Source organism: Labeo rohita, chromosome 7 (assembly GCF_022985175.1).
Source record: "Labeo rohita strain BAU-BD-2019 chromosome 7, IGBB_LRoh.1.0, whole genome shotgun sequence".
In the NCBI taxonomy this organism is placed as follows: domain Eukaryota; kingdom Metazoa; phylum Chordata; class Actinopteri; order Cypriniformes; family Cyprinidae; genus Labeo; species Labeo rohita.
In genome coordinates this window covers 45040159-45055931 of record NC_066875.1, presented here as the reverse complement: position 1 = coordinate 45055931, position 15773 = coordinate 45040159, and the positions used below count along the sequence as shown (strand labels likewise).

Sequence of the window (15773 nt, the reverse complement as noted above, 5' to 3'; positions counted from 1 at the left end):
GTTAAAAAATAACATATAAATAAATATGTATTGTGTACACATAATATTTATTCATAATATATAAATTAAATAAACAATAAAATAAATACAGTAGTTTAAAAGGAATGTTTAAAATGAAATTAAAATTAAAATTAAGAAATAAATATTAAGTGCGTGTGTACTCGTATAATATACAATATTTATTTATATAATGTCAATAAATAATAAAAGAATAAATACAGTAGTTTAAAAGCAGTGGTAAAAATGATATTAAAATAAATAAATAAATATTAAGTGTGTGTACACATACATAATATACAATATTTATTTATAATATATAAAAAGTAAATAAATAAAAAAATAGATAAATACAGTAGATTAAAAGCAATGTTAATAAATAAATATGTATGTGTGTACATGTATACTGTATATCGTATTTATTTATAATATATAAATCAAATAAATAAATAATAAAATGCATAAAAAAATACAATAGTTTAAAAGCAATGTTAAAAACTTTTTAAATGAATAAATAAATAAATATAGGTAACATGGATATATTTGTAGCAATAGCCAAAAATAAATTGTATGGGTCAAAATTATTGATTTTTCTTTTATGCCAAAAATCATTAGGATATTAAGTAAAGATCATGTTCCATGAAGATATTTTGTAAATTTCCTACTGTAAATATATCAAAACTTAACTTTTGATTAGTAATATGCATTGCTAAGAACTTCATTTAAACAACTTTAAAGGTGATTTTCAAATAGTTTCAAATAGTTGTATCTCAGCCAAATATTGTCCTGTCCTAACAATCCCATACAACGTCCAAACCAAAATCAAAACGCGTTAATTTGACCCTAATGAGACGTTTAGCCATCTGTTTTCAAATTTTGATTTTAGCTTTTAGATGAATCCATTTAATCAGTTATTCAACTATATTTTGGTGTAAATGCATGCAGATTTAAGTATTTCATTATTAAGATTTGATTGGTTTTCATCTAGCAGAAAGAGTGCTTTGAGAGTTTTTCTCCTCAAAAATCAATGCGTTCTGTCATCTGCAGAATCTGTCTGGGCTTGTTTACGGCAGCAGAGCGCTACATCCATCACTGATTTTGGTTTGCTACAGGCGATCGGTGTCACAAACAGTGTGCAGTGGTGTATGTGGACACTTTGTGGCTATTGATGTGCGTGTTTGCGTGCGACTGGCCGTTGACACACGTACCCGTACTCGGACACTCCGGGCGCCGTCAGCACGGCGATCACACGGCCCCTAAGCGAGTCCCCCTGCTGCTGCACCTCCATCACCATGATGTCTCCTCCTCGCCTGCGAAAACGCAAACACAACAACACGTGAAGAGAGCAGACCTCTGACGCCATTGCTGTCATTTCACACTTCATGATCACACAGACTAACACAGAAGAATTAAATCACATAAATATTTAAAAATAAAAAACTAATTCATACATAGCTATGTTTAAAATTTTTTAAATTAAATTACAAAATTCTGTTGACAATGTAATATAAAAAATTTAAATAAATAATCCATATATTTAAACATTTATCAAACAGATTATATAAGTAGTAATTTTTTTGTTTAACACAATATAAAAAGTAATGCTAATTTAAATTTAAAAAAGTTAAAAACATGAATTGAATAAATTAATTAATTAATTACACATAGATGTAGTAATTTTATGTCAACAATATAATACTTAAAATTAAAATAAACAATGCGTTTAAAAATAAATGGAAAAAAAGATTAAATATACAGGTACATTTTCTGTTCAATATTATTAAATAAATCTTAAATTTAAAAATAAACAAACAATAAAGAAATGAAATATAAGAATTAATAAATTATTAATTACAGATAGTCCATTTTTGTTAATAATATAATATTCAAAATTAAAATAAACCGTAAATTTAAAAAATTGTTTTCTATTGAACATAATTAAATAAATCTTAAATTTAAACATAGATGAATAATAAAGAAATGCCAATGCAATAAATAAACAATGTATTTAAAAAAATATAAAACATATATAAAGTACTACCTAATATACCTATAATATAGGTTTATATTATTATTATATTATATATATTATTATAGGTATCAGGTTCAACACAACATAAAACGTTATGTTAACAATTTAATAAACCATTAAAGAACTATTTATAGTTAGGTTAAATAAAGTTTACATTTAAAAAAATTAATTACAAAAAAAGCTTTTTTTTTTTTTTTAAATTTAAATATTATATTGTCTACAAAAAGTAGACAATATAATATTTAAATTTTTTTAAATAAATAATTAAAAATAGATTAAACATTATATATAAATAGTCAATTTTTGTTCAACACAATATAAAAAATAATGTTAATTTAATAAACCATAAAAAATTTATAGCTAGTTTAAATAAAGTTAATATAAATTACAAAAAGCACATTTTTGTAAACAATATGTTTAAAAATTGGAAATAAATAAATAATTAAAACTAGATTAAAAGGTAGTAAATTTTTCGACACATTATAAATGGTAATGTTTATATAAATAATCTAGATAAATAAATAAACCTTATATTTAAAAAAAATATTTAAAGCTGGACAAATTTTTTGTTAGTAATATAGTACTAAAAATGTAAATAAATATAAAATTTATTTAAAAAATAAATTAATAAATATTTTAATATACAACTACTTATAATACATTTAAAAAGTTAGCAAAATGTTTGTTGACAATATAATATAAAAAAAACCATATATATATTAAAAAAAAAAAAAAGTTCAAAACAAAATAGTGATATTACCTGAATGAAAATAATAAATTGCATATTTTACATAGAGTAACAGTGCATGTTGCTTTATCAAGATTTACTAAGCATGTTTTAATTAAACAAAATCTGTCCACATAAGAGCAGATTTCTCCGCATCTATTCCTCTATCCTGGAGGAGTTACAGGATGCAGAAAAAAAGAAAACGAGGATGAAGTATTAAAGAATGGCCGCTCTCATTTACATTAAGTTTCTGTTTGTTGAACAGCATCTCCCAAATGACCAAAATATATTTAAAGCCACTAAAAGCTCATTTTTTAGTAACCAAACTTCCAAGCCATTTTTAATCAGGGCTCCCAGACGTCTCTGACCAATTATTTTCCACAACATTTACAGTCATTTTTAACTTGCAGAACAATGTCTACACTGAAAAAAATTATTTATTTATTTTTCCCGCTGGTTGCTCAACTGGCTTAATTAAAATGGGCTAATGCAACAATTCTTGATCATTTTATTGAACTTAATTCTACTGCACTCAATGCACTTACATTTGCAAAACCAACGTCTACTTAATCCATTTAAATCAGGACTGCATGAATCATTTTTGTCACCATTAACTAAAATCACGCAGCGGGGATTTGTAGTTATAATAATAAAAGCTGAAAAATACCATCTGCCAATTTATTCTTTTATGGTTTGGATGAATGAACGTGTCGCACACTGATATACAATAGTGAACTCTGGCGCTCATAAAAGAGATCTAACCTAGTTTATAAGTAGCAGGAAGCTCCTTTTATAAATCATGTCCTTATCGGGCGCCTCGGTTTCCCCTGAGCTCAACATGAGGCACCTGTGCGACCTGATTACTCTGCGACGTCTGGGTTATAGAGAATAAAGTCCAACGCCTCCTGAGAATCACATTATAATGCATTTATATTCATGAATAAAACATGGCCGTTTTAATGCGCACTCCTGAAATAACACTTCATTCTGCCCTTGATCCTGTGCTTAAACTCTCTTTAACCGAATGTTTAATTGATGCAGGACACATTACCTTTGTTGCTCCTGGAACAACATTTATCATACTTAGAAATCAATGACAGATCTAATCCTACATAAACAACTACGGTCGTGGTGTTTTAGGCCCAAGCTAAGTTCAGAACAACCTGCGTCAGCTGAGAAATATCACAAAAAATATCGGTAAATATCAGTATTATCAAATATTGGTGGATCCGATATTGCACGGAATTACGGAAAAAAATACTTAATTATCAGAAAATATAGGTAAAACCATTTATCGGTGGATCCAATATTACAAAATCATTACTAGATTATGGAAAAATGCTTAAATATCAGAAAAATATCCGTATAATTATTTATTGGTGGATCCATTATTTTAAAATCAATGTCTGATTATGGAAACATTTTTAAAAATATAGAAAAAATATTGGTAAAACCACTTATTGGTGGATCCAATATTACAAAACCAATGTGTACTTATGAAAAAAAATCAGAAAAATATTGATAAAATCATTTATCAGTGGATCCAGTATTACGAAATCGATACGAGATTATGGAAAAATGCTTAAATATTACAAAAATATCAGTAAAACCATTTATATGTGGATCCAGTATTACAAAACTGATATCCGATTATTAAAAAAATCCTTAAATATCAGAAAAAAATTGGTTAAACCAATATCTGATTATGGAAAAATGCTTAAATACTGGGAACAATATCAGTAATATTAATTGTTGGTGGATCCATTGTTACAAAACTGAAAGCTGATTATAGAAAAATGCTTGAATACTGACAAAAATATTGGTATAACCATTTATTGGTGGATCTGTTATTTTAAAATCGATATCCAATTATGAAAACATGCTTAAAAATATCAGAAAAATATTGGTAAAACCAATTATTGGTGGGTCCAATATTACGAAATCAATACTTGATCATAGAAAAAATACTTAAATATCAGAAAAATATCGGTAAAACCATTTTTTGATTGATCCAGTATTACAAGACCAATATCTGATTATGAAAAATTGCTTACATATTGGGAACAATATCCGTGAATCCATTATTACAAAACCGATAGCTGATTATAGAAAAATGCTTGAATATTGGGAAAAATATCAGTATAACAATTTATTGGTGGATCCGTTATTTTAAAATCGATATCCAATTATGGAAACATGCTTAAAATTCTGGGGGAAAAAAATCATTAAATCCATTTATTGGTGGATCCAACATTACATAACCAATATCTGAGTATGGAAAAAAACCCTTAAATATCAGAAAATATTGGTAAAACCATTTAACGGTGGATGCAGTATTACAAAACCGATATCTGATTCTGAAAAAATTCTTAAATATTGGAAACAGTATCAGTATTATCAATTATTGGTGGATCTATTATTACAAAACTTATAGCTAATTATAGAAAAATGCTTGAATATTGGGAAAAATATCGGTATAACCATTTATTGGATCCGTTATTTAAAAATCGATATCCGATTATGGAAAAATGCTTAAAAATTTGAAAAAATAAAAATAAAAATAATAATATATATATATATATATATATATATATATATATATATATTATTAAAACAATTTATCGGTGGATTCAACATTACACAACCAATACCTAATTATGGAAAAATGCTTAAATATCTGGCAAAATATCGGTATAACCATTTATTGGTGGATTTTTTTGATATCCGATTATAGAAAAAAAAAAAAAACTATAAATCAGAAAAAATATCATCAAAACCCTATATCAGTGCATCCAACATTACAAAACCAATATGTGATTATGGAAAAATGCTTAAATATCAGGAAAAATATCAGTAAAATCATTTATCAGTGGATTCAATATTACAAAACCGATATCTGATTATGGAAAAATGCGTAAATATTGGGAACAATATCATTTCATCAATCATTTATTGATGGATTAGTTATTACAAAATTTATATCTAATTATGGAAAAATGTGTAAATATCAAGTAAAATATCAGTAAAACTGATTATCAGCTGACCTCTAAATACGAGACATTTCGAAAACATTAAAATAAAAATCGTACCAACTCCAAACGTTTGAATGATAGAACACCATTTACTGGAAAAATAAATCTTTCATAACATTATAAAGGTCTTTGTTGTTGCTCTTGATCAATTTAATGCATCCTTTAAGAATAAAAGTATAAATTTCTTTTTTAAAAAAAAAAAAAAAAAAAGGATGCCTTTTTAAAGAGTTTGGCCTCATGGCTTCACAGCATCAAAATAACATACAGGTAAAGTAATTTTAAATTTCACACTGACAGATATAGATATGATATGAAGTTGAGTCATACCTGGGCACCCAGATGGTGCTGCTGACAGGAATGATGTTCAAGGCCTGCAGCTGCGTTGGTGTGTGGCTTTGAGTCGCTAACTCTGGATCAGTTGCGCTCCTGGATGGAAATGATTCAGGCGAAAGCTGCTCGTCCAGCAGTCTGTCCATCTCATCGAAATCCGTGGATAAAGGCATGCTGCTAGAGCTGGTCAGAGAGCTGAGGGGTCCCGAACTGGAGCGCTCGATGTGAGGAAAAACGCCAATCTGATCCAGCTGCTCCGAGCTGAAGCCGGAGGACGTCATGGAGCAGTAATCCAGCGAGTCCTGCTGGCACAAGATCTGCGTTCCTGCGTCCTCGCTGTGCGTAACTGTTACTTTCAGTGGGTCCAGGTCAGCGGGAAGAGACTCTTCATCCACGTCAACATCAGGGGTCACGGATGTCATGACACCGGCCGGCCTTTGCACGAGGAAAACGTCCCGCAGCGGGTTTGCGTCACTGCAGTTGTACGTAGCACAGATCTGGTAGCTTGCGGCGTGATACATGAGGAGCGTGTTGGTGTGATCGTCCAGACACCAGACGGCCTCGTCACCCCAGCAGCTGGCGGACGAGACCATGGACACCACGCAGGATGGCGGGAGATACGGGTCGAGGCGGCGGAGGGGCTGAAGCGCGAGGCTGTCGATAACGAGCACGCCGGGGCCGTTGGTGTACCACACCTCTGATCCGGTGCGCACCGGTACGATGCTGCGCACGGCGTACGGACGCTGCCGAGGGTCCGAGTCCTCCATGTTCAGTAGATGCTTGTTGATTGTGTGCGAGCAGATGTAAGTCTCACCCTCCATGGGCATGTCGTCTATCAGAGAGTAAACCGCCACGAGACCATCAGACATGCCAGCAAACACCTGCGGCAGAGACTGAAACACAAGAGACATCATTTTATATTACTTAGGGCCCTATGAAATGCATTTTATTTTTCCCTCAATTCCGTTTTAATTTTTCTGGATTCCGTTTTTTTCATTTGAATTTTTCTGGACTCTTTTTTTATGGTTAAATGACATTTTATTAATCAAAAAGCAGGTCTAACTAATTAAAATGATAAAACTTATACAATTTAACATCAATTAAAAGTTTAAGAAAAAAATACATGTTTAGGGCCCTATGAAATGTTTTATTTTTATCTCACCTTCAGTTTTATTGTTGCCAAATTCTGTTTAAGCATGTCTAATTATTTGAATGCATAAAAACAACTATTTGTTAAAGTTTGTTTTTACAATATTTACTTTTTTCTGGTTAGCAAATGAAGGCATAAAATAATATTTAATTAAATAATTTAATCAAATGAAAATTAAACTATTTTTTGGCAAAAAAATTAAAACATGAAACAAATATTGTGTGATTATTCTTAATAAAATAAAGTTTTAACAATTTTAGTAATAGTAATAGTAGTAGTAGTATTACATACATTCCACTAAACAATATAATAATATATGTCCTCAAGTTAAACCGAACTTTTATTTTGACAGTACACTATATTTTTTAAAATATTTGCATATATAATATAATTATATAATATTTAATATTAACTCACTTTAATATAATTACATTTTTTTAAATATATACTATTATAACATGTTATGATATAATATAATACTGTGTAAATAAGTGCAACATAATACATTATATACTATTATATTATAAATTTATGTAATACAATATCTACTTACATTAATATAATTATTTATTAAAATTTTACTTTTTAATTTATGTTTATTTGATATCATGATATAATATCATAATAATGACTTTAATGGTATTTGTAAAGACTTTATAATACATAATTAATATTATATTAATTTAGACATAATACAATAATATTTGCTTTTTAAAAATATTTATTAATAAAACACACTTTTTATAAATATAATATAATAATAATATAATATAATATAATAATGTTAAAAACATTAGTTTGTATGATCTGCAAAACAAAAATGGAAAAATAATGACCATTTTCAACTAGATTTTCAATACACTCCCCCATCAGCCAGAAACTCTTACTTTTCCATCACGTCAAGATCACAAGAAATGAGTTGTCAAAAATAATAATGCATATATTTGGAAATTCCATTTGGTGCTGCTATGAACTCGAAATGCTGCATATTTCAACACAAGATCTCTGACAGCTTCAGTTCCATACTGACAACTAATGTACATGTGGATGAACTCTAGTTGAAAGGGTCGATTCAAGTTTGCTGAAGTTTTTTTTTTTTTTGTCCCACACATTTTTTGATAGCCTTTTGGTTTGAATGTTTGCTTTGCAATAAAGTAAAATCAGAAGTCAGGCATTATTTCTGCAATTCCATTTGGTGCCACTTTTCACCCACCTATTCTGTAAGAACAATTCTTTAAAATAATTTAAATATACAAAAATATAAACATAAATGCATCATCTTTTCAATTCTGGTATGATCTGTCCTGCTGCCTTTGACTTCTAAATTGTCTGGACGTCTGAGTATCTTGACAAATGCACATAGTCATACTAAAACCAAACATCCTGTCAAACCATATGCAACATTTTTAGTCCGCCTTCACATGCATTTTTGTCCAAGTGCCATATCTAAAAACGCTTCCTCCCTGAAACTGTCCTGACAGCCCCAAACCAGCTGTGCGCTCCTTCCCTGATCTCCACAACTGCTTTTGACATCCAGTTTGTTGGTGACCCACAGCGGACGGACAGCGGGAGCTGAGGGCACTTCAAAAGGAACGAGGATTGTATAAGAGTGTGTTTGGAAAAGCAACGAGGACTGAATCTGTCATTGGGACGTCCACTGAAGAGAGGGAGAGCAGGAACACCTGGACGACAGCGACTTCAAACGCGAGAGCAACTGGAGAGGGGATGTGAAAAACCTGCCCACTTACCTAAAATAACAAGCCTCCTGTTTTTACCTGGCTTACCTGGTTTTAAAGGGGTTTTTACAACTTTTTAGCAGTTTTTAATACTTAAAGGAATAGTTCAACAACCAAAAATGAGATTATACTGAAATTTTACTTACCCTCAGGCCATTCAAAATATGTAAATGAGTTTGTTTCTTCACCATATTTGGAGAAATATAGCATATCATCACTTGCTCACCAATAGATCCTCTGTAGTGAATGGGTGCCGTCAGAATGAAAGTGCATTTGATAGAATAATTTAACTTTAAAATGTACAAAATTTTCATTTTCTCCAAGTCTTTTTTTTTTTTTCGCAATATCGCAATAAATATCGTATTGTGGACGTCATATCAAGATATTATCATATTGTGAGATTTTGATATCCTTACATCCGTAGTCTAAAACAGTTCCTAAACAAATATGTTGGTGGATTTTGATGTGAGAGGACAACAGGAGATGGACTTTTTCACTGGAGGAAGCGTTATTATGGATTACGGACTTGTATTTTGGCCAGTTTTGAAGTTAAAAATGTCTTAGCGATGGATTAGTTTCTTACAAACATGCAGCTTTTTTCTTCATAAGATGTTAACTGATGGATTGGAGTGGTGTGGATTACTTGTGGATTATTGTGATGTTTAAATCAGCTGTTTGGACTCTCATTCTGACGGCACCCATTCACTACAGATGATCCTTTGGTGAGGAAGTGATGTAATGCTACATTTCTCCAAATCTGTTTCCATTTAGAGACAAATTAAACCTTGGATGGCCCAAGAGCGAGTATATTTTAATCAAATCTTCATTTTTGGATAAACTATTCCATCAATATTTTTAACTTCGGATATCTAAACCAAGAAACAAACAAACATACAGGAACACGATCAGCATACGCATAGTTTACATGACAAAGACTGCAAGCCGGGGCACTGACCTCTTTCCTGGCGGGCAGTAAAAAGAGACAGGTTACCACAGCCGGACAGGAGAGCAGTTTTTGCGGGTGACTCAAGGGACACATCTCTTTCAGGCTGTAGATAAAGACTTCCTGTTCCTGCAGAAACATCAACAAGGTATCAGGATAACCATCTCCATTCATTTGCTGTGCTCGCTTACAAACAGGGTTGGGAATTGAGAAACGCTCCTTATTCAGAAACATTTTTTGGGACTTCTTACTGGGACCAAATGAATTTCAGGATGTTCAAGTCCACCAGCAGGTCTGGAATAAGACTGAATCTGTGCTGCATTAAAATGCACATGATTTTTCTTGGCATAGGTGCTACTTCAGATGGTTTCTGAGTAAAGACAGTGATTGCAATATAAACATGCCTTTAGACATTTTCTATCTTTCCCCACAATCCCAGTGACTGTCCATTCATTCTTCTTCAAAAATGACTAAAATAATTGTTTAGGAACTTAAATTGTTAAATGAGAACCAAATTTGGTAAATTCATAACAATTCCCATCCCTACAAAATGCATACTATTTCTGGAGACAGCTTCTTACACTTTAATGCTTGAGAAAAACATAAAGCAGACTAAAAATGACAAAATATGTAGCTTCTACACCTTTTTGAAGGTAGTGTGTATACATTTTTTATGATGAAATACTTCAACACTGTTATCTGTGCTCTATAAGATGTTTTTAAAATACACTACCATTCTAATCTTTTGGGTTTTTTAATTTTTTTTTTATATATATATATTTTTAAGAAGTCTCTCATGCTCACCAAGGCTGCATTTATTTGATCAAAAATACAGGAAAAACTGTAAAATTGTGAAATATTATTACAATTTAAAATAGCTGGTTTATGTTTTAATATATTGTAAAATGTAATTTATTACTGTGATGCAAAGCTGAATTTTCAGCATCATTACTCCAGTCTTCAGTGTCACATGATCCTTCAGAAATCATTCTAATATTCTAATTTCTGATTATTATCAATCAACAGTTGTGCTGCTTCATATTTTTGGGGAAACACTTTTTTCCCCAGGATTCTTTGACTAATTATTCTTTGAGCATTTATAAATAAATGTCCTTACTGACATTTTTGATCAATTTAATGCATCCTAGTTGATTAAAAATAATAATTCCTTAAATAAAAAAAAATAATAGATAACCCCAAACATTTGAATGGTAGTGTATATGTGATGAAACCTCATTAAACACATCTCTTAAAATGCTTTTTGAATAACATAACTTAGAGGCATCAGAACCAGAACAGTTTTTGAGTTTGGGCCAGAAACATCTGATTGTTCAGGAAACCTGTCTGAAAATAGTCATAATTTCTGCTATTTATATAATATTTTTTATAAATATATTTTGTATTTGGCACTAAGTTACAACAATCTGTTTTACTGTGAGAACCAAACGCCCTCGGCGTATGTCCATTAGTGCTGTTTCCTTGGTAACGATCCTGCAACTGACAGCTGAACGAACCTCAGTGGCCGTCCACAGGCTGTTCTCCATCTTCATTTGGCAGCTCAGACGTGTTCCTGGGCACGACATCCGCTTCACCTCCACCTGCCCTTTAGCCAAGTTCACCACTGTGTAATTCCTGTAGGACACACACAAACACACAGAGAAACATAAATGTGTCTTTGGGACACGGCAGTGATGAAATACACATTTTGAAAAAAAAGGAAATCTAAGTAGTGATTTTTTCTGTGTTATTATTACTCGAACTAAAATGGTTGAAAACATTTTTGTTAACTGAAATTAAGCTGAAAAAAATTTAAATATGAATGTTCCATTTTTTTAAACTCTCAAAAATGTTAAACATTAGAATGTTAGAAATGTAAAACTAAACAAAAATTAGAACTGTTGCCTTGGCAACTAACTGAAATTCTTAACAGAAGTTTAAATCAAAGCAGTAAAACTGCAAACCAAACTGGAAATAAATAAAGACTAAAACTACAATTTGAAAAACGTATACCTAAATATAAATAACTAAATAAATGAATAAATAAAAATCAGTGGTGCCTTACTTGGGGCTTTTATTGTCAACTAAAACAAAAATATTAAAGCTGAACTATAATCAAATATAAATATTACACTAAAAACGAAACGAAAATTTGGCTTTGGCAACTACCTGAAAAAGTTATAACACTAAAATGATTGAAATACCAAACCGGATATAAATAAAAACTAAAACCAAAATAAAAAATAAATGAAACATAAATAGTAATAAAAAACAAATGTTAAGAAAATCTTAACATTTAACAAAAAATAAATAAATAAATAAAAAAAATAATAATAATTTGTTTTTTTAGATTAAAAACTTAATCTAACTCTTCAAATCAAAAATTCAAAAATTTGAATTGAAGAGTTGAATAGAATACATTTTTAACTGAAGTTTAAGTCAAAGAGAATAAAAGTGAAATAAAATATACATAAATAGTAATTTTAAAAAAAAGAAAAGAAAAAGAAAAATCATTTTGTCAAGGAAATGTGAGTGGCACTTTTTGGGGTTATTATCGTTAACTAAAACTAAAACTATTAGAAACATTTTTGTTAATGTAATTAAAGCTAAAATAAAATACAACTTATAAATTACAATAATAAATAAAGAATAAAACTGAAATAAATATACCTGAATAGTAACTTAAAAAAAAGGAAAAGGTTAACTAAAACTAAAAATATAAACATTTTTGTTAATGTAATTAAAGCCGAAATAAAATATAATGTATAAATTACAATAATAAATAAAGAATAAACCTGAAATAAAATATACTTAAATAGTAACTTAAAAGAAAAAGGTTAACTAAAACTAAAACTATAAACATTTTGTTAATGCAATTAAAGCTGAAATAAAATATAATTTATAAATTACAATAATAAATAAAGACTAAAAAACTGAAAGAAAATATACTTAAATAGTAACTTAAAAAAGAAAAAGGTTAACTAAAACTAAAACATTTTTGTTAATGTAATTAAAGCTAAAATAAAATAAAATGTATAAATTACAATAATAAATTAATAATAAGTAAACAATAAATTACAAACTAAAACTAAACTAAATCTAAAATAATAAATTTTAATATTTGAAAAAAAAAAAATGACAAAAGCACATAACAAAATTATTTAAAATTAAACTAAAATATAAAACTAAAACCAAGTTTAAATATTATTTTTAAAAAAAGATAAATATAACACTGGCAAGGGTGTTCTGGGAGGTTGCCAGATCTGCGCACAAATCTCTGTTCCTCTCATTTATCTTCACTTTAGACTTTCAAAATATTAAAGAAATATTACTTTTTTAAATTTCGTAATATTTCCGACAGTAATAATGATGTTTGATGCCACTAATACACAACGCACAAGTCTTGTTACTCCCGGCTGTTTTGTTCTTTTGTATGAATACAGTATGTCGTACAAACCCAAATGATTTCAGAGCAGCGTATGATTTATGGCGCGTCTTTAATCTAAACATTTATTATACATTACGCTGTTATGTGGGAGCGCGGCTCTCAGCGGTGTGGGCCGGTTTGTAGGTTTATATATTCCGCTAATTCATTTGCTGAACAGTGATTCATTACTCGATCAGCGGAGTCATTTATCTGACGGTGCGCTGTGACAGGACCCAAATGATTCAATCCGTCACAAACGCACCACGTAATGCAACTACGGACGCTTCTGATCCAAATACCCTAGGAAGTTGTTTATTGTGTTTTCAGTTTTTTCTTTTTTGCTTATGAAGCCGCAATAATCTAATTGGCAACGTCAAACTTAGACAAATAAAGGGTGCGGTGATAAAGCGATTCGGGCCGACTTCATGCTAATGTACTTAAAATATAATTTACAGGATATTGCTGGTAGACCATCCGATGATCAAGGGGGCCATTAGTTCGCAAAACCCACATGGGGCTTTTACTGCCTGCTCTGTGCCAATTATTTGATGTCTTGTTTGCTTCCCTGCTGAAAAGAAAATAACTTCAACCAGCCTAAATTGGTTTGCTGGTCTCCCGGACTGGTTAGGATGGCCTGTTAGCTGGTTTTAGAGGGGCCAGGATTGGAGACCAAGGTCTCCCAGTTTGGTCCTTTAGGCAGTTTTAGGACCGTTTTTGGCACTTTTTAGCTGGCCGGGCCACTTCACAAAGATGAAAGACCAAATTAAACCAGCGAAAACCATTATAAACCAGCTCAGGCTGGTTCAAGCAGGGTTTTATAGTAGGGTCTTTTAATCATTCAATTTCCATGACTGTTTCAGCCTTGTGATTACTGGATAAGCATGTTTTTTTTCCTATGTAAACACTCACAAACGTCAATTTAAATAAATATTAAATATAATACAATATTTTAGAGCAAATCCAGAGAAAAAAACAACAACTATATATTAAGCTAAAATGGAAAAAAAAATAATAATAAAAAAAAAAATAGAAATGTTGCATTTGAAACCAACTGAAATTAAAAAAGCTAAATATTAATATATATAAAAAACACAAAAAATATATGCAAAAATAAAATAAAAGCATTAATAAAACTATTTAGTTATATAAATATGGCATTAATATTTGTTTTTGTTAACTGAATTTTAGATTAAAATGAATAAATAAATAAATAAATGATAAAAAATAAAATGCCCATCAAAGCTGCCCTTATTTGATCAAAAATATTGTGAAACATTTATCTAATTCAAAATAACTTTCTACTGAAATATATACTGTTCCCCTTCAGTCGTTTCACTACGACGTTACATATGGGAACTCGCTTGAGAGTCCAATCATCTCCAAGCCTTATTCAAAAGGCCAATGAACATTCATGAACATTGGCGAGTGGTATTTGCATGCCGAGCCACTCCCCCGTATATACGGGTATATAAGAAGGCGGCGTGCAACCACTCATTCAGACTTTTGCTTTTGGAGCCTTGTCTTCTGAGCTATTTAAAAAAGAAAAAAAAAAGAAAAAGAGTTCCTGAGTTCACACTCTCTCTGCTGGCGTGCTGCCGAGCTACTAAAAGAGCTTCATCTAAAAGAGCGTTCGGCAGCCGCCAGCCTAATCCTGCGGGCTGCCGTTTTCACGGCATCAACGCCTCCCGCACTCCAGCGAGCGCCCCGTCTGAGTGCACGGTTGTGCCGCGGTTTCTCCCTGGGCGGACCGGGATTTCAAAAGAGTGAATTTCTCACGGCTGTCGAGGACATCTTCCCGGTATGTCTCTCCGGCCGTGCGCTTCCGGGTGCGGTAGTTTCCTCGCCTCTTTGGACGGACGTGATCGCTGTCTCACGTGCCTGGGCCGAGAGCACGCTGAGGCAGCGTTCACGGATGGTACGTGCGTTCATTGCGAATGTATGTCCATGGCTGCGTTAAAGTCCCGCCGCTCATTCATGAGTAGGCACCCCTTGTTGTCTTCCCGCGGTAAATCGTTGAGCCGTCAAGGTTTTTCGGCTGCCACGGCGAGGCACTTGGGGGACATTCAGGTGACTATGCAGAATGTTCCGTCGGCCCCCAAAGCCCCGCGGACTTCTGCGTCACCGCGCAGTCCCGTTGAGCTGCTAAAGCAGTATACCTCCCCGTACAGCGGGCTGGGTATCTCCTTTTGCGCTCCCCAGGAGATCGAGATGTCTGCTGCAGCATCAGAGGGAGAGTCTGACGATGAGGCTGACGACTCAGTGGGTCGGTACCCCTCTGCGGTTGCCGCCCCGTCTGAGACAGATGCTGAACTGTCGGCTATGCTCCTCCGAGCCGCCAAGGAGATCGGTCTGGACGTGCCCAAAACAGCTCCGGCCGATCCCTCTAGGCTGGATGATTGGTT

The 15773-nt window shown here is 31.9% G+C and overlaps 2 protein-coding genes across 4 annotated transcripts in view; one reads left to right on the top strand and one right to left on the bottom strand.

Moving 5' to 3' along the window:
• The window catches only part of lrrk1 (leucine-rich repeat kinase 1), a 105306-nt gene that overhangs the window by 3520 nt on the left and 86013 nt on the right, over positions 1-15773 (bottom strand). For all 3 annotated transcript variants that reach the window (XM_051113596.1, XM_051113597.1, XM_051113598.1), the window contains 4 exons: positions 11462-11579; positions 9960-10076; positions 6116-7011; positions 1206-1307 (listed from right to left, as the gene is read on the bottom strand). In XM_051113596.1, coding sequence (XP_050969553.1) covers positions 1206-1307; positions 6116-7011; positions 9960-10076; positions 11462-11579 — 1233 coding nt within the window. The remainder of the gene's footprint in view (positions 1-1205; positions 1308-6115; positions 7012-9959; positions 10077-11461; positions 11580-15773) is intronic.
• Positions 1-15773, top strand: part of snrpa1 (small nuclear ribonucleoprotein polypeptide A') — a 199101-nt gene that overhangs the window by 130079 nt on the left and 53249 nt on the right. The gene's annotated exons all lie outside the window — the stretch shown is intronic.